We start from the raw sequence: 14,960 nt of genomic DNA, 5'->3' as shown, positions 1-14,960 counted from the left end.
AGCTCAGGGCTTGCTCACCTCTCCTATCTCCATTCTTTTATTTTCCTAGTTAACCATTCCTGGTTTCTGCAGTTATTCCTCCTGAGTAACATCAATCATAATATGAAAAATGTTCACAGAATTCACGCACAACATTTCTTTGGGGACTGGGTGAAATTGCCCCATTCCTGAACATTCACAGAAACAAAGCATCTGTTTTGAGAGTTTCCAAAAGCCAAGCAGCTGAAGACTTCATTCATTCATTATTTATTGAGTGACTTTTATGTGCCAGGCACTAATAGAAACACAAGGGTGCAAAAACAGACATGGTCCCAGGAGAGCCACGGTACTGCACAACTTGGGGGGTGAGGCTTGGTTCCCACTTCGGCCTGTGTGCATGGTCTTCTAAGTGTTGGGAAGTACACTGCCTGCAAGTCATAGAGAGTGGCCCTGAGTGCCTATCCTCTTATAATTTGTAGTCAGTCTAGTATTGGAGCTTAAAGTCTAGTCTACCAATCCAATGCTTACCAGGTGGATAGAGCAACACCACATTATCTCCTGCATTTAGATGTCCCTTATCACCAAGAACGGCTGCAATCCTCTCTGCTCGTTTATGAAGCTGAAGGCAGCTGGCTGTGCATACAGTGGTTCCCTTTAAACAACAGAAAGGATAAGCGGGTCAAAGCTCAGAAAGCAAATAAACTATAATAAGCACAGCCAGTTCAACACTATACCTGAAAAAGGCTTGTGCCTTTGTAGATTATCCTTAGCAAATTATCAATTCTAGTGAAAATTCCCCTAAAATCAAAGACGTGTGGAGCTGGACAGGGTGGCTCACACCTGTAACCCTAGCACTTTGGGAGGATGAGGTGGGGGCACTGCTTGAGCCCGGGAGTTCAAGACAAGCCTTGGCAACATAGCAAGATCTCCTCTCCACTGAAAATACAAAAAAAATCAGTCAGGTATGGTGGTGGCACGTGCCTGTAGTCCCAGCTACTCAAGAGGCAGAAGTGGGAGGATCACTTGAGCCAATGCCTGGGTGACAAAGCGAGATTCTGTCTCCAAAAACAAACAAACAAACAAACAGATAGACAGACATGTATGGGATCCTTTTTTTTTCTTTTTTTTGTTCTGACATGGTCTTGCTGTTGCCCAAGCTGCAGTGCAGTTATGTAATCACAGCTTACTGCAGCTTGCAGCCTCCAACTCCAGGTTCAAGACATCCTCCTGCCTCATCCTTCCAAGAAGCTGGGATTATAGGCATGAGCCACTGTGCCTGGCTGCCATTTTTAAAAGAAATATGAGAACCTTAATGAATCCATGGGCTTGAAAAGAAGCTCACTTCATGTACAGGTAGAGCAAGAAACTTCCCAAATTTTCTGTCATAAAAGTAATGGTTCTTAAGATTTTTAATGATTTTTCAATAAGATGCACAGTATATTCTTCTCATTAAGTTCTATTATTGCATACATTCCTCAAAAAAAAAAAATAAATAAAAATCAGATTCCAGGGGAATGGGGGAGATGGGTATACTTTGGATAAGTCCCCTAAGAGCTCCAATAGGCACTTCCAGTCTTCCCCCTGCTGAGGAGAAATACTGCTATCCACATGGTCACAGACTTTGAGCCTGTGACTCAGCCATCAACACAAAAACTCAGCTGACTCCCACAGAATGCATAATTTTAAAATACAATATATAGGCCGGGCGTGGTGGCTCACGCCTATAATCCTAGCACTTTGGGAGGCCGAGGAAGGTGGATCCTGAGGTCAGGAGTTCGAGACCAGCCTGACCAACATGTGAAACCCCGTCTGTATCAAAAATATAAAAATCAGCTGGGCCTGGTGGTGGGCGCCTGTAATCCCAGCTACTCGGGAGGCTGAGGCAGAAGAATCGCTTCAACCCGGGAGGCGGAGGCTGCAGTGAGCCGAGATCATGCCATTGCACTCCAGCCCAGGCGACAGAGCAAGACTCCATCTCAAAAAATATATGTGTATTTTTTCTTTTTATATATATTTATATATCATAATATATATAATATATAATATATAAATATATATATACTTTTTCTCTTTTTATTTTTGAGACAGGGTCTTGCTCTGTCACCTGGGCTGGAGTGCAGTGGCACAATCTCGGCTCACTGCAACCTCTGCCTCCTGGGTTCGGGCGATTCTTCTGCCTCAGCCTCCTGAGTAGCTGGGATTACAGGCGCCCACCACCAGGCCCAGCTGATTTTTATATTTTTGGTAGAGACGGGGTTTCACATATTGGTCAGGCTGGTCTCGAACTCCTGACCTCATGTGATCCACCTGCCTCGGCCTCCCAAAGCTTTGGGATTACAGGTGTGAGCCACCGTGCCCAATCCTAAAATACAATATTATAAAGAACCATCTGTCAGAAACCAGTAGTTAAATGTGCTCTTTGAGTAAATTTCAATTTGCTTTTTATCTGTTAGCAATAAATCATTTAATTATGTACCAGAAATAACTTAGGTTTTTAAAATGCTGGTCTGAGGTCATTTTCTTCCTGGCAGAAATCAAAGAATTAAAAGTCCAACTGGGTAAAAAAACTATATGACATAACACATTTTGAACATCTGTGTATCTATGTAATTGCACTGTTGGCTCCATTTCTCCTATCATAATTGAATAAAGAAGACGTGCTTGTACCATAAGAAAAGAAAGTATTACATAGCACTCCAGGAGGTCTCATTCCAATCCTAAAGTGATTGCACAGTTTACCCTCATATGTCAAAGCAAGGAGAAAGCCATTAACTCCTTCTTCAGAGATGGCAACACAAATTTTCTGATGAAAGAAAGCGATCAAGAGTGCTTAAGATAGTCCTATAGTCGTCAGCTGATTAGATATACCATTGAATTTTTAATACCTTGGCATTTAACAGCATGAAGAGTACATGGTCAGGAGTCGCCTGGGCTCGCCACTGTAGGATCTCTGCCAGAAACTGGTGCTGAAGTGATAAACCAGAAAAAGGACTCAGGGTCAGCAACTTATAACTAGTCACATAATGTATCCCTCAGCTGCTACCTGCAGTACAAGTTCTGTCCTTGACTTGATTTCAGTAAGAAGGCAACATTTCAGGAACACTTACCTTCCTCACCAAATCATTCTCTTCTATTTGTCCCAGATCCCTTCCAGCAGCTTGTGCTATACGTTTTCCAGCAACCAGATTCCCAACCATCACGGAAGCAGGGCCTACACCTGTAAATAAATGCAAAACCCAAGTCACTGGAGATGGCAATTCCAACTAAGTATACAGAGCATTTCCAGACTGACCAAAACTGGTTCAAATATTCATCCAACAATACTGACTGAACATTCTTCTAGGCACTGGGAACCCAGGAGCAAATAGGGCAAGGAGCCTGCACTCTGGGGAAGGGTAACCAAGAAATACATACACAAATAAATAAACACAAATAGTGCAAAGTACTGGAAACAAACAAACAAACAGGAGGAACACAGGAGGGATAGGGACTGGGGTGGAGGGAAGCAGGCAGCTATCATAGTTTGGGGTATACAGAAAGTTTTCACACTGAGGAGGTGACAGCTGGTTGCACAAGCTCCTACTAATATTTTAATCTTCTCCAATCATAATAGAACCCTAAAAGAGGGCTTAACAATAAAGAATATCTGGCTTGGAAAGAAATTTGTCATCTACGAGGCCTGAGGGAGTTTATCTAGAATATTAAATTTGTTCAATTAAAAGTGAATAATGGCCAGGAATGGTGGCTTACGCCTGTAATCACAGCACTTTGGGAGGCTCAGGCGGACAGATCACTTGAGCCCAGGAGTTTGAGACCAGCCTGGGCAACATGGCAAAACCCTGTCTCTACAAATACAAAAAGATTAGCCTGGTATGGAGGCAGACATCTTTAGTCCAGGCTACTCGGGAGGCTGAGGTGGGAGGATCGTTTGTGCCAGAGTTCAAAGCCGCAGTGAGCTGAGATCGTGCCACTGTACTCCAGCCTGGGCAACAGTGTTAAGACCCTGTCTCAAAAAAAGCAAAAACAAAAACAAAAAAAACTCAGGGAAAAAAATGTCAGCAATGCCAGGCATGGTGGCTTGCTCCTGTAATCCTACCAATTTGGGAGGCAGAGACGGCAGACCATGTGAGGCCAGGAATTTGAGACTATCCTGGCCAACACGGCAAAACCCCATCTCTACTAAAAATACAAAAATTAGCTGGGCGTGGTAGCTCACACCTGTAATCCCAGGTACTCAGGTGGTTGGATCCTGGATGGCAGAGGTTGCAGTGAGCCGGATCACGCCACTGCACTCCAGCCTAGGCAACAGAGCGAACTCTATCTCAAAAAAAAAAAAAAAGGCAGCAATTGGTAAATCTAGGGTAGGTTACATGGGTGCTCCTCACCGTACTATTCTTCTAACTTTTCCATAGGTTCGACACTTCAAAATAAACAGGGGAGCCCACTCCCTCTCTAGAAAAAAGTGCTAGGCACTGTGTCCCTCTCTTCATGGTCACCGCCTTATGGAACTAAGAAGATGGCAAAAAGATGATTAAAAAAAGCTTATTGCCAGCTAGGTTTTAAATAAGGCTGATGCTATACTGGATTAATATTTAAAATCTTTTATTTGACCAGGCGCGGTGGCTCATGCCTATAATCCCAGCACTTTGGGAGGCCAAGGCGGGCAGATCACGAGGTCAGGAGATCGAGACCATCCTGGCTAACACAGTGAAACCCTGTCTCTACTAAAAATACAAAAAAAAAAAATTAGCCAGGCGTGGTGGTGGGCGCCTATAGTCCCAGCTACTCGGGAGGCTAAGGCAGGAGAATGGCATGAACCCAGGAGGCAGAAGTTGCAGTGAGCCAAGATGGCGCCACTGCACTCCAGCCTAGGCGACAGAGCGAAACCCCATCTCAAAAAAAAAAAAAAACCTTTTATTCTATCAAAATCTGCTGATCCTGAATATACTGAAACAAATGAAAGAAAAATCACTTAAATCATATAATCAATTTTCAAAGGGTAAATATTTGGGGAAGCTGGGTAAAGGATGTAAGGAAAATCTTTGCACCATGTGGCAACTTTTGTGTGTGAAATTATTTCAAAATGGAAAGTTTAAAAAATTTAAAAATAAAACAAAAAACTCAAAAAAGATAAAGTATTCCAATTGGTGAACAGTTTTAGTCTACAAAGTCTCTACTACAATTTTAAGTAAATATGTAATATTACTCCCTAAGAAACTTCATGACAAATTATACATATATCATGTTGGAGATAGCCTTTTAATACAGGCAGGGACTCAGAGTGTATTTCTGTAAACTGTGCAATCCAGGATTCACATTATAAAATTAATAAAGGCATGACATTTTAAAAAGTGAATTTTGCAGTAGTTTAAAACAATAAAACAAATTCAGCAGCAGTTCCTTGATGTTATTCTGTGTGCATTTCGTGAGTCTATGGGTCTATGGGTCACAGAGAATGAAAGATACTGAAAGCAGTAACTCCAAGAAGCTAATTGCAGACACTGCTGTACTGGTAAATATGCCTTCTGATTTTCCCATAAAATTCTGTAAACATCTTATGCCAAAAACTGCTAGTTATCAATTCCAGTATCTATTCTATTCTTCTTCCTTAATAACAGAACCCCCAGTTTTTAGCTGGACACACAGCTGGAATAAAGACTATATTCTTTAGTGTGGGAGGATAATACGTTAGAGGAAGTAACATGTGCAATTTCTAGAAAATATGTTAAAGGGAAGAGTATCCTTTCTTTATCTTTTCCTCCTACCTGCTGGCTGGGATGTAGAGGTTGAGGAGCCTAATGAGCCCTGGGGCAGTTGCTAATGATGGCTGTGGCAGATTATTTTATTTTCTCACAATCTTCCTTTCTTTCCTGTCCTAGTTATGCCTGGATGGGAGAAGTATACTTCTTGTTTAGGACAATGAAATGTTAGGACATGTGACACAGACAGAAGCTTTAAATATGCTCCTGTGGCTTGGCTTGATTTCTTGCTTCTGCCATCTGCCTTAAAAAACATACGGCCCAGGTAGCTGCTGGTCCCGTGATGAGGAGACACATGGAACAGCTCTGAACCTAACCTAAGCCTGGAGCCAAGTCAAGTCCAGTGGATTCCAGCCAAGCCAACCAGATCTACATCTCATGAGTAAACAGTAAATGCTTGCTACTTCAAGGCACTGAGTTTTAGGGTTATTTGTTCTGTAGCGTATCTATGGCAAGAGTTGACTGACAAAACACCAGAGCAAAAAGATGGGAAGCTAGAAGAACATGATCGAGGAGTGACTATCCTAGCCTTTGGACTACCTAGCTCTGAATTTTTTTTACCTGACAAAAATATAAGCTTGTTTCTTGCCTGAGCTGCTATTATGTTTTTCTGCAACTTGCAGCCAAGACTAGTCCTAACAAACACATTCTTTCTTTCTACAATAGCTCCAAAGGCATCTCAAGGATATCTTGGCCTCCGGGCTGCCTTAACACCTTTTCCATCTTCCCTTTCCTCTCCTTCTTTTTTGTTGAGACAGGGTCTGGTTCTGTTGCCCAGATTGGAGTGCAATGGTGCAATCTCGGTTTACTGCAACCTCCTAGGCTCAAGCCATCCTCTGTCAGACTCTGAAGTAGCTGAGACTACAGGTGTGCACCACCAGGCCTGGCTAATTTTTTGCTTTTTTTTTTTTTTTTTTTTGGTAGAGACCGGATTTTACCATGTTGCCCAGGTTGTTTTCGAACTCCTGGACTCATGCGATCCTCCCACCTTGGCCTCCCAAAGTCTTTGTAAACTAATTCTAGAGAAAGAATCACACTGAGAGAACCCAGCTTCTTGAAGTTGGAATTTCAGTGCCAGGTCTTGGAAGCCAGCATATTACCTGGTTGTTTTTGCCGGGGCTTTGGCAAGTTTGTCACACACGTATGTGGGCACATGAGGATATTGCAAGGATGCAGCGATCCCTCCAGAAAGAGTTGTTTCGTCTGAGATATATGAATTCCTCCTAGTGGAGTTTTCGGCAATGTATTGGCCGGCACCAGAGCAAGACAATAAACCCCCACTTGATGAATGCTATCGATCGCCTAGAAAAATACAAACAAAAATACTCAATGAGATCACTTCTATTACATTTGACATATTCCTGGTATAATCCGTTATTTTACTCTACCATTTTTCTTGCTCTACCCATTCTAGATCTAGAATCTGGTAGATCATTAAGATTCCATATATCTAGAGATTTAAATATAATCATTAAGATAATACACATCTTTCAGCTGTGGCAGAGATTACAAGAAGAGAGGTAAGATACAATCTAAATGGACAAAGGTGGATACTGACTTGTAACTCTCAGTATGTTCTCTTTTTAAGTTTTTATTCTTTTTAGAGACAGGGTCTCACTCTGTCAGCTAGGGTGGAATGCAATGGCATAAGCCATGACAGCCCCAAACTCCTAAGCTCAAGTGATCCTCCTGCCTCAGCCTCCCAAGCAGCTGGGACTACAGAGATGCACCACTGCACCCGGCTAATTTAAAATACATTTTTTTCTTTTCTTCTTCTTTTTTTTTTTTTAATTTTAAGGTTTTTGGAGAGATGGGGTCTCACTGTGCTGCCTAGGCTGGTCTTGAACTCCTGGTCTCAAGTGATGCTCCCACCTTGGCCTCCCAAAGTGCTGAGATTACTGTCATAAGCCACCATGCCCAGCCAATATGTTCTCTCTTAAGTGATAATGTCAAAAACCTAGAAATTTGTTTTGGTTCCTTTAATCTTTTAGCTATCAGCCAACAAAGCCTAATTAAACAGAGGTAAGGTATTTTTATTTTATTTTATTTTATTTTATTTTATTTTTTATTTTTTTTTGTTGAGACAGAGTCTTGCTTTGTCGCCCAGCCTGGAGTGCAGTGGCCGGATCTCAGCTCACTGCAAGCTCCGCCTCCCGGGTTCACGCCATTCTCCTGCCTCAGCCTCCTGAGTAGCTGGGACTACAGGCGCCCGCCACCTCGCCCGGCTAGTTTTTTGTATTTTTTAGTAGAGATGGGGTTTCACCGTGTTAGCCAGGATGGTCTCGATCTCCTGACCTTGTGATCCGCCCGTCTCGGCCTCCCAAAGTGCTGGGATTACAGGCTTGAGCCACCGCGCCCGGCCCAGGTATTTTTATTATGAACACAACAGCACTCTCTAAAGGAGCCCCCACTTAAGTGATTCACCATGTCACCATGCACCTCCTCTGAAAACCATCTGGGGTGAGGCCCACAGCACACCGAGCATTGGAGGCCACAAGCTACCCCGAGCGTACCTGTGCTCGCAGCCATGTAACTGCATGTTTGCTTAAAGTCAGCTGTGTTTCTACACTGTTTGACAGCTGTTCTTGTTTTCACACAATGTAATTAAATATTATGTTAACTGACAAAATACAAATGCAAAAACACAGAAGGAGCTATGCTTTGGAAAGATACACTAAAAGGGAGCTCCTGAAAAACCACTGATCATAGGTCAGGCGAGTTAATCCTAAAGTGAAGACATCCACTCAATCATTTTTCAAATACCCACATTCTGGCGCTAACTTTACAGAAAATAAAACCAGGCTGGCTATGGTGGCTCATACCTGTCATCTCGGCACTTTGGGAGGCCAAGGTGAGAAGATAGTTTGAGTTCAGGAGTTTGAGATCAGCCTGGGCAACATGGCAAAACCCCATCTCTATATTTTAATTAAAAAAAAAAAAATTAAAAAGAAAAATGAGAAACTGAAGACAATGCATTTTGATATAGTTTATGGACGTAAGTGGACCTGGACCTCAAGTTGGTATATTCGTAATCACACTTCTCTACATCCAAGGAATATACATGTAGATATTTTCTATTAAAATTTAATACTTGAAGAATTTCTCATTATTATGAAACCCATCAACTTTTTTTTTTTTTTTTGAGACAGAGTCTTGCATTGTTGCCCACGCTGGAGTGCAATGGTGCAATCTTGGCTCACTGCAACCTCCGCCTCCCGGGTTAAGCAATTCTCCTGCCTCAGCCTCCAGAGTAGCTGGGATTACAGGCGCCTGCCACCCCGCCTGGCTAATTTTTTGCATTTTTATTAGAGACGGGATTTCACTATGTTGGCCAGGCTGGTCTCGAACTCCTGACTTCGTGATCCACCTGCCTTGGTCTCCCAAAGTGCTGGGATTACAGGCATGAGCCACTGTGCCCAGCCTTTTTTTTTTTTTTTTTTTTTTTTTGAGATGGAATCTCGTTTTTTCTCCCAGGCTGAAGTGCAGTGGCACAATCTCAGGTCACCACAACCTCCACCTCCTGGGTTCAAACAATTTTCCTGTCTCAGCCTCTCCAGTATCTGGGATTACAGACATTTGCCACCACATCAGGCTAATTTTTGTATTTTTAGTAGAGACAAGGTTTTAACACGTTGGCCAGGCTGGTCTTGAACTCCTGACCTCAAGTGATCCGCCCGCCTCGGCCTCCCAAAGTGCTGGGATTACAGGCGTGAGCCATCCTGCCTGGCTAAAACTGACCAACTGTTAATACTAGTTAGGAGGTTTCTACCATATTACCCATAGGTCTTACTGAACAAGAGATACAATCTTAGAAGTAGAGTGGACTCACAGTTATGCATGTATGTATGTATGTATGTATGAATGACAGGGTCTTGCTCTGTCATCCAGGCTGGAGTGCAATGGTATGACCATAGCTCACTGTAACCTCAAATTGCTGGGCTCAAGTGATCCTCCTGCCCCAACCTCTCAAGTAACTGGGACCACAAGCAGTGCATCCAGCTAATTTATTTACTCATTTGTTTATTCTTTGCAGAGACAGGGTCTCGCTCTATTGTCCCAGGCTGGTCTCGAACTCAAGTGACCCTCAGCTTCAGCTTCCCAAATTGTTGGGACTAGAAGCGTGAGCCACCATGTGTGGCCAAGGCCTTTTATTAAAACAATTTAAGGGGCCAGGCACAGTGACTCACACCTGTAATACCAGCACTTTGGGAGGTCGAGGTGGGTGGATCTCCTGAGGTCAGGAGTTTGAGACCACCCTGGCCAGCGTGGCGAAACCCCGTCTCTACTAAAAACACAAAAATTAGCTAGGTGTGGCGGCGGGTGCCTGCAATCCCAGCTACTTGGGAGGCTAAGGCAGGATGAATTGCTTGAAACTGGGAGGCGGAGGTTGCAGTGAGCCGAGATCATGCCACTGTACTCCAGCCTGGGAGACAAGGGTGAAACTCCATCTCAAAAACAAAACACACCAAACCAAAACAAACAAACAAACAAAAAACAATTTAAAAGGGCAAAAGAATAAACTTGAAAATCACAATCCTCAGACTATCCTACCAACCAACACAGATGACTGGGAAATGGATAGTCTGGCAGAGTTCCTAAGTTTCTGTTTTTTTTAGAATACATGGAAAGTTAGCAAATGTGCTACATGTAGCCTGAATTCCTCATTAAAAACACATCTGATAAGTCATCTACTAACTGCCTTTCCTTAGAAGGTGCCGAGTTAGGTATTTAGTTTATATTATACACAGACCTGGAATTCAACCACCTCTGGCCTTTAATCTGTTAGAATACATGGTGTCATTTACTGTTCTACTATGGACTCAAATGCTCCAAGCTGATAAGTTACAAAGACTGCGAAAAGAATGGCCTGTTATCTCATGCCCAAATCGGAACCCAAATGACTTTCACAAGAGTTTGGATTAGTAAATTGGCACTGTAGTTAATTCCTATAGTTGCTTTCCAGGGAAAAGTAACAAATACCCTGGGAAATGTCAGGTATACTCACTTTTCTATAATAGAAGAAAACGTGTAATTCACCAAAGGTTCTACCATTATATGCCCCAAAGTTCATTCTGAACAAAGTAAGGTTTCTGTCTGAAAATATGATTGGTATGAAAAATATTCTCTTTGCACATCTGCCCCTTAGCCATCTTTCAGAGATCTGCCGCACTGTACCTTCTTCATAGTCTTTCCTGACTAGTCTATCTTCAGTATGTTTTCTTTTCTGATTTTCTACTACAAAGAGCCTATGCCATATCAGCTGATAATTCAGAATTACAGACGCTGAGATAGAAAGAAATATTAAAAGTCATCTAGCAGCCAGGTAAGGTGGCTCACGCCTGTAATCCCAGCACCTTGGGAGGCTTGAGGTGGGTGGATCACCTGAGGTGAGGAGTTTGAGACCAGCCTGGCCAACATGGTGAAAACCCATCTCTACTAAAAATACAAAAAAATTAGCTGGGCATGGTGGTGGGTGCCTGTAATTCCAGCTACTCAGGAGGCTGAGACAGGAGAATCACTTGAACCCAGGAGGCGGAGGTTGCAGTGAGTCAAGACCGTGCCATTGCACTCTACCCTGGGCAACGAGAGAGAAACTCTGGCTCAAAAAAAAAAAAAAAGGTAATCTAGCAATACCACCATCTCATGCTTGCATTGTTTCTACAACATTGCTATTAACTAGCAGTTAATAAATTCAAGTTCCCCAAGTAGAGAAGTTACAGACCTCGGGAACACTTCCACTGATACCTAAGTATAGCAAGGACAGGCCACACTTTCTTTGGACCGTCCACTTAGCCATCAAATATTTACTGAGCCTACTACGACGTCTACTAGCATGGCTATTGGGCTCTGGGGACTGAGCCCTGAATAAGAGAGACAGAAAATTCTTCATCTTGCCTTATATTATACTGGATATAGAAAACAATACATATAAACATACAGGATGTTAAGTGCTAAGTAGAAAAATAAAGAAGAGTGAAGGGACAGAGAATGAAAGGGAATATTAATTGAGAGGAAGCGGCCCTCTCTAATTGGAGACTATTCTTAACATTTTTTATTTTTCGAGACATGGGTTTCTGCTGTGTTGCACAGGTTGAAGTACAGTAGCTATTCACAGGTGCAACCATAGTGCACTACAGCCTCCACCTCCTGGGCTCAAGCGATCCTCCCACCTCAGCTTTCTGAGTAGCTGGGGCTACTGGTGCCTGTCACAGCACCTGGCTCATTATTACTATCATTATTATTCCTATTATTATATTATTTTGAGCCAGGGTCTTCCTCTGTCACCCAGGCTGAACTGTAGTGGCATGATCATAGCTCACTGCAGTGCTGACCTACTGGGCTCAAGTGATCCTCCCACCTCAGCCTTTCAAGTAGCTGGGATCACAGGTGTACACAACTACACCTGGATAATTTTTTTTTTTTCTTTTTTTTTTTTTTGAGACAGAGTCTCGCTCTGTCGCCCAGGCTGGAGTGCAGTGGTGTGATCTCGGCTCACTGCAAGCTCCGCTTCCCGGGTTCATGCCATTCTCCTGCCTCAGCCTCTCCAGTAGCTGGGACTACAGGCGCCTGCCACCATGTCCAGCTAATTTTTTTTTTTTTTTTGTATTTTTAGTAGAGAGTGGGTTTCACCGTGTTAGCCAGGATGGTCTCGATCTCCTGAACTCATGATCCACCGAACTCAGCCTCCCAAAGTGCTGGGATGACAGGCGTGAGCCACCGCCTGGATAATTTTTTTAAAAATTTTGGTAGGGATGGATAATAACAATCACCATCATTATTGACTGAGTGCAGGTACTATATACTTCAATTAATTACCTCATTTAATCCTTCCAAATAGCTCTATAAAACAGATAATTTTATCCCACTTTGCAGGTTAGGAAACAAACTCAGTGAGGTTAAATGACTTGCCCAAGGGCACATACCTGGTAAGAAATGGAGCCGGGATTCCAAGTCGATGATTCTAAGCAAAGACTAGGCTCTTGTCATCAATCTAGCCTGCTCCCCACCACAGACATATTGCTTAGACTGAGCCCAAAGCATTCTCCTTCCCTCATGGTTTATCTCACCTAGCATCTCTAGCCCCACAGGAAAGCTCCTTCAGCGTAAGGCTAATAGTTGTATTTTCTTGGATCCCTCACACCGTCGGCACCACTTATGACACACAGGAAAACTGTGGCTGACTGTTGACAAGTGGATTGATTACTGCCAGAGATGTGTTCCACATATGACAGTTAAAACTTTCACAAGTAGTAAACACTCAGGCATGAAAGAATTTGCTGAGGCAAGTCAATTCCATTGTTTTTGGCAACCTGAGCAGAAACATACTATGTAGTCCACAAGGAGAAATGGTATTAATTATCTGATTTTGCTAATAGTACCCAGAATATGTGAGCAATGATTGGCAAGAAAAAATAAGGTGGCATTACTGGCTGATCGAAGAAAATGAAATGCTTAGGCAGTGGTTGCTGCCACTGCTGACCTGACACAGACCCCAAGGTGTGCTCACCTGCAGCACGCGGCTCATCCACTGGAAACTATCTTCCTCGGAAGCATCAGGTCTTTGTTCCGCAACCACCACAATGCGCTCATCATAAAATACAGACACAGAAAACACAGCAATTCTAAGAGAGACAGATCAAACACATCAGGACTCCCTTCACAACCAGTCCTACTTGCTTTGTTTAACTGGAATTACAGAGAGGAGACAACCCCACCATGCTACCCGAAATGAGTAGCTTAGAAAAGAAAATGTCATAATCGTTACTCTCAAAATGAGCATTCATTCATTTAAATAATATGTATTAAGCACAACTGTCATGAATGTTGGGACATAGTGGTAAATAAGACAATGTTCTTGTCTTTGTGGCACTTATGTGTTAGAGACAGAACAAACACATAAATACAGAATAATGCCATGTTGCAATATACAAGGGGTGGAGTGGTGTGTAGGGTGGCGTATTACTGAGGGCAGGGTGGCTGGGGGGCGCCTCCCTGAGGAGCGGACATTGGAGCAGAGACCTGAATGAGGTGAGGACGCGAGCCACGCGAAGATCTGGAGGAAGAGGTTTCCGGGCAGAAGGAACGGAAAGCGAAAAGGTTCTGAGGTAGGGACGAGCTTGGCAGGTTTGAGGAACAGCAAGAAGGCCAGTGTGCCTGGAGCAAAGTGGTGAAGCAGAGACCGGGAGGGAGAGAGGTCAGACCCAGGCCAGGGCAGATCACAGTGGACCTGAGAGGCCATGGGAGAGAGGATGAAGTTGGTTCTGAGGGAGGTCTCCGCTCAAATGTCCCCTTACTAGTGAGGCACTCTCAGGCCACCTCATAGAAACTGGCAGGCCACCCCCACCCCCATGTGTTTTTCTCCACAGCACTTGTCACTGTCTCACACGTTATCTATTGCCCTGTTTATGTGGTTCCTGTCTGTTTCCCACAACAAGCATGTGAGCTTCACAAGGACAGAGACTTGGCCTGTTTTGTTCACTGCCGCAGCCAGAGCCTCCAGGACAGCGGCACAGTGTTGGCACCCAGTGAATATTTGTTGAATGAATGCATGAAAGAATGGGAAGGCACCGGAGAGCAGAGTCTGCCGGCATGCCTGCCTGACACCCTCCTTCGTTCCTTCCACACACATTCACCCAACACCTACCAGGTGTCCGGCACTACCGATTGCTGGGATATGACTGTGACCAAAGGCAGGTATAGCGCCCCATGGACTTTACATCTCATAGGAAGCCACACCACTACAAAAAAACTATACATTTCAGAAACTGTTTCATTAATTTTTCTTCTTAAAGGGACACCAAGTTTGCCTTAAAGAGATACATCCATGATTGCAAACTGCTGAATAGGACATCAACCACTCAAATATGTAGCAAATATCTTTTCTTACATTAATAAGCAAAGAAAAAAGATATCTAATTGACTTTGTCCATGGAATCTGAAATTATGTACTATCTCAATCCCCACATGAAAATCGTATAATTTAATCAGAAACAAGAGAAACAATTCTTAGATGTAAATGCCTAAAGAGTAGCATCTGGCCGGGCGCGGTGGCTCAAGCCTGTAATCCCAGCACTTTGGGAGGCCGAGGCGGGCGGATCACGAGGTCAGGAGATCGAGACCATCCTGGCTAACATGGTGAAACCCCGTCTCTACTAAAAATACAAAAAACTAGCCGGGCGTGGTGGCGGGCGCCTGTAGTCCCAGCTACTCGGAGGCTGAGGC

General features: G+C 43.5%; 1 protein-coding gene across 1 annotated transcript in view; it reads right to left on the bottom strand.

Annotated features, from left to right (window-relative positions):
• The window catches only part of DIP2B (disco interacting protein 2 homolog B), a 259,279-nt gene that overhangs the window by 28,242 nt on the left and 216,077 nt on the right, over window positions 1–14,960 (bottom strand). The window contains exons 22-26 of the mRNA XM_025402060.1: window positions 13,246–13,360; window positions 6,839–7,040; window positions 3,087–3,196; window positions 2,865–2,945; window positions 508–631 (exon numbers count right to left, since the gene is read on the bottom strand). Of these exons, the coding sequence (XP_025257845.1) occupies window positions 508–631; window positions 2,865–2,945; window positions 3,087–3,196; window positions 6,839–7,040; window positions 13,246–13,360 (632 nt within the window). The remainder of the gene's footprint in view (window positions 1–507; window positions 632–2,864; window positions 2,946–3,086; window positions 3,197–6,838; window positions 7,041–13,245; window positions 13,361–14,960) is intronic.

The sequence above is a fragment of the Theropithecus gelada genome, chromosome 11, assembly GCF_003255815.1.
Source record: "Theropithecus gelada isolate Dixy chromosome 11, Tgel_1.0, whole genome shotgun sequence".
In the NCBI taxonomy this organism is placed as follows: domain Eukaryota; kingdom Metazoa; phylum Chordata; class Mammalia; order Primates; family Cercopithecidae; genus Theropithecus; species Theropithecus gelada.
The sequence above is the reverse complement of the archived record's forward strand: the minus strand, read 5'-3'. Positions and strand labels throughout refer to the sequence as shown.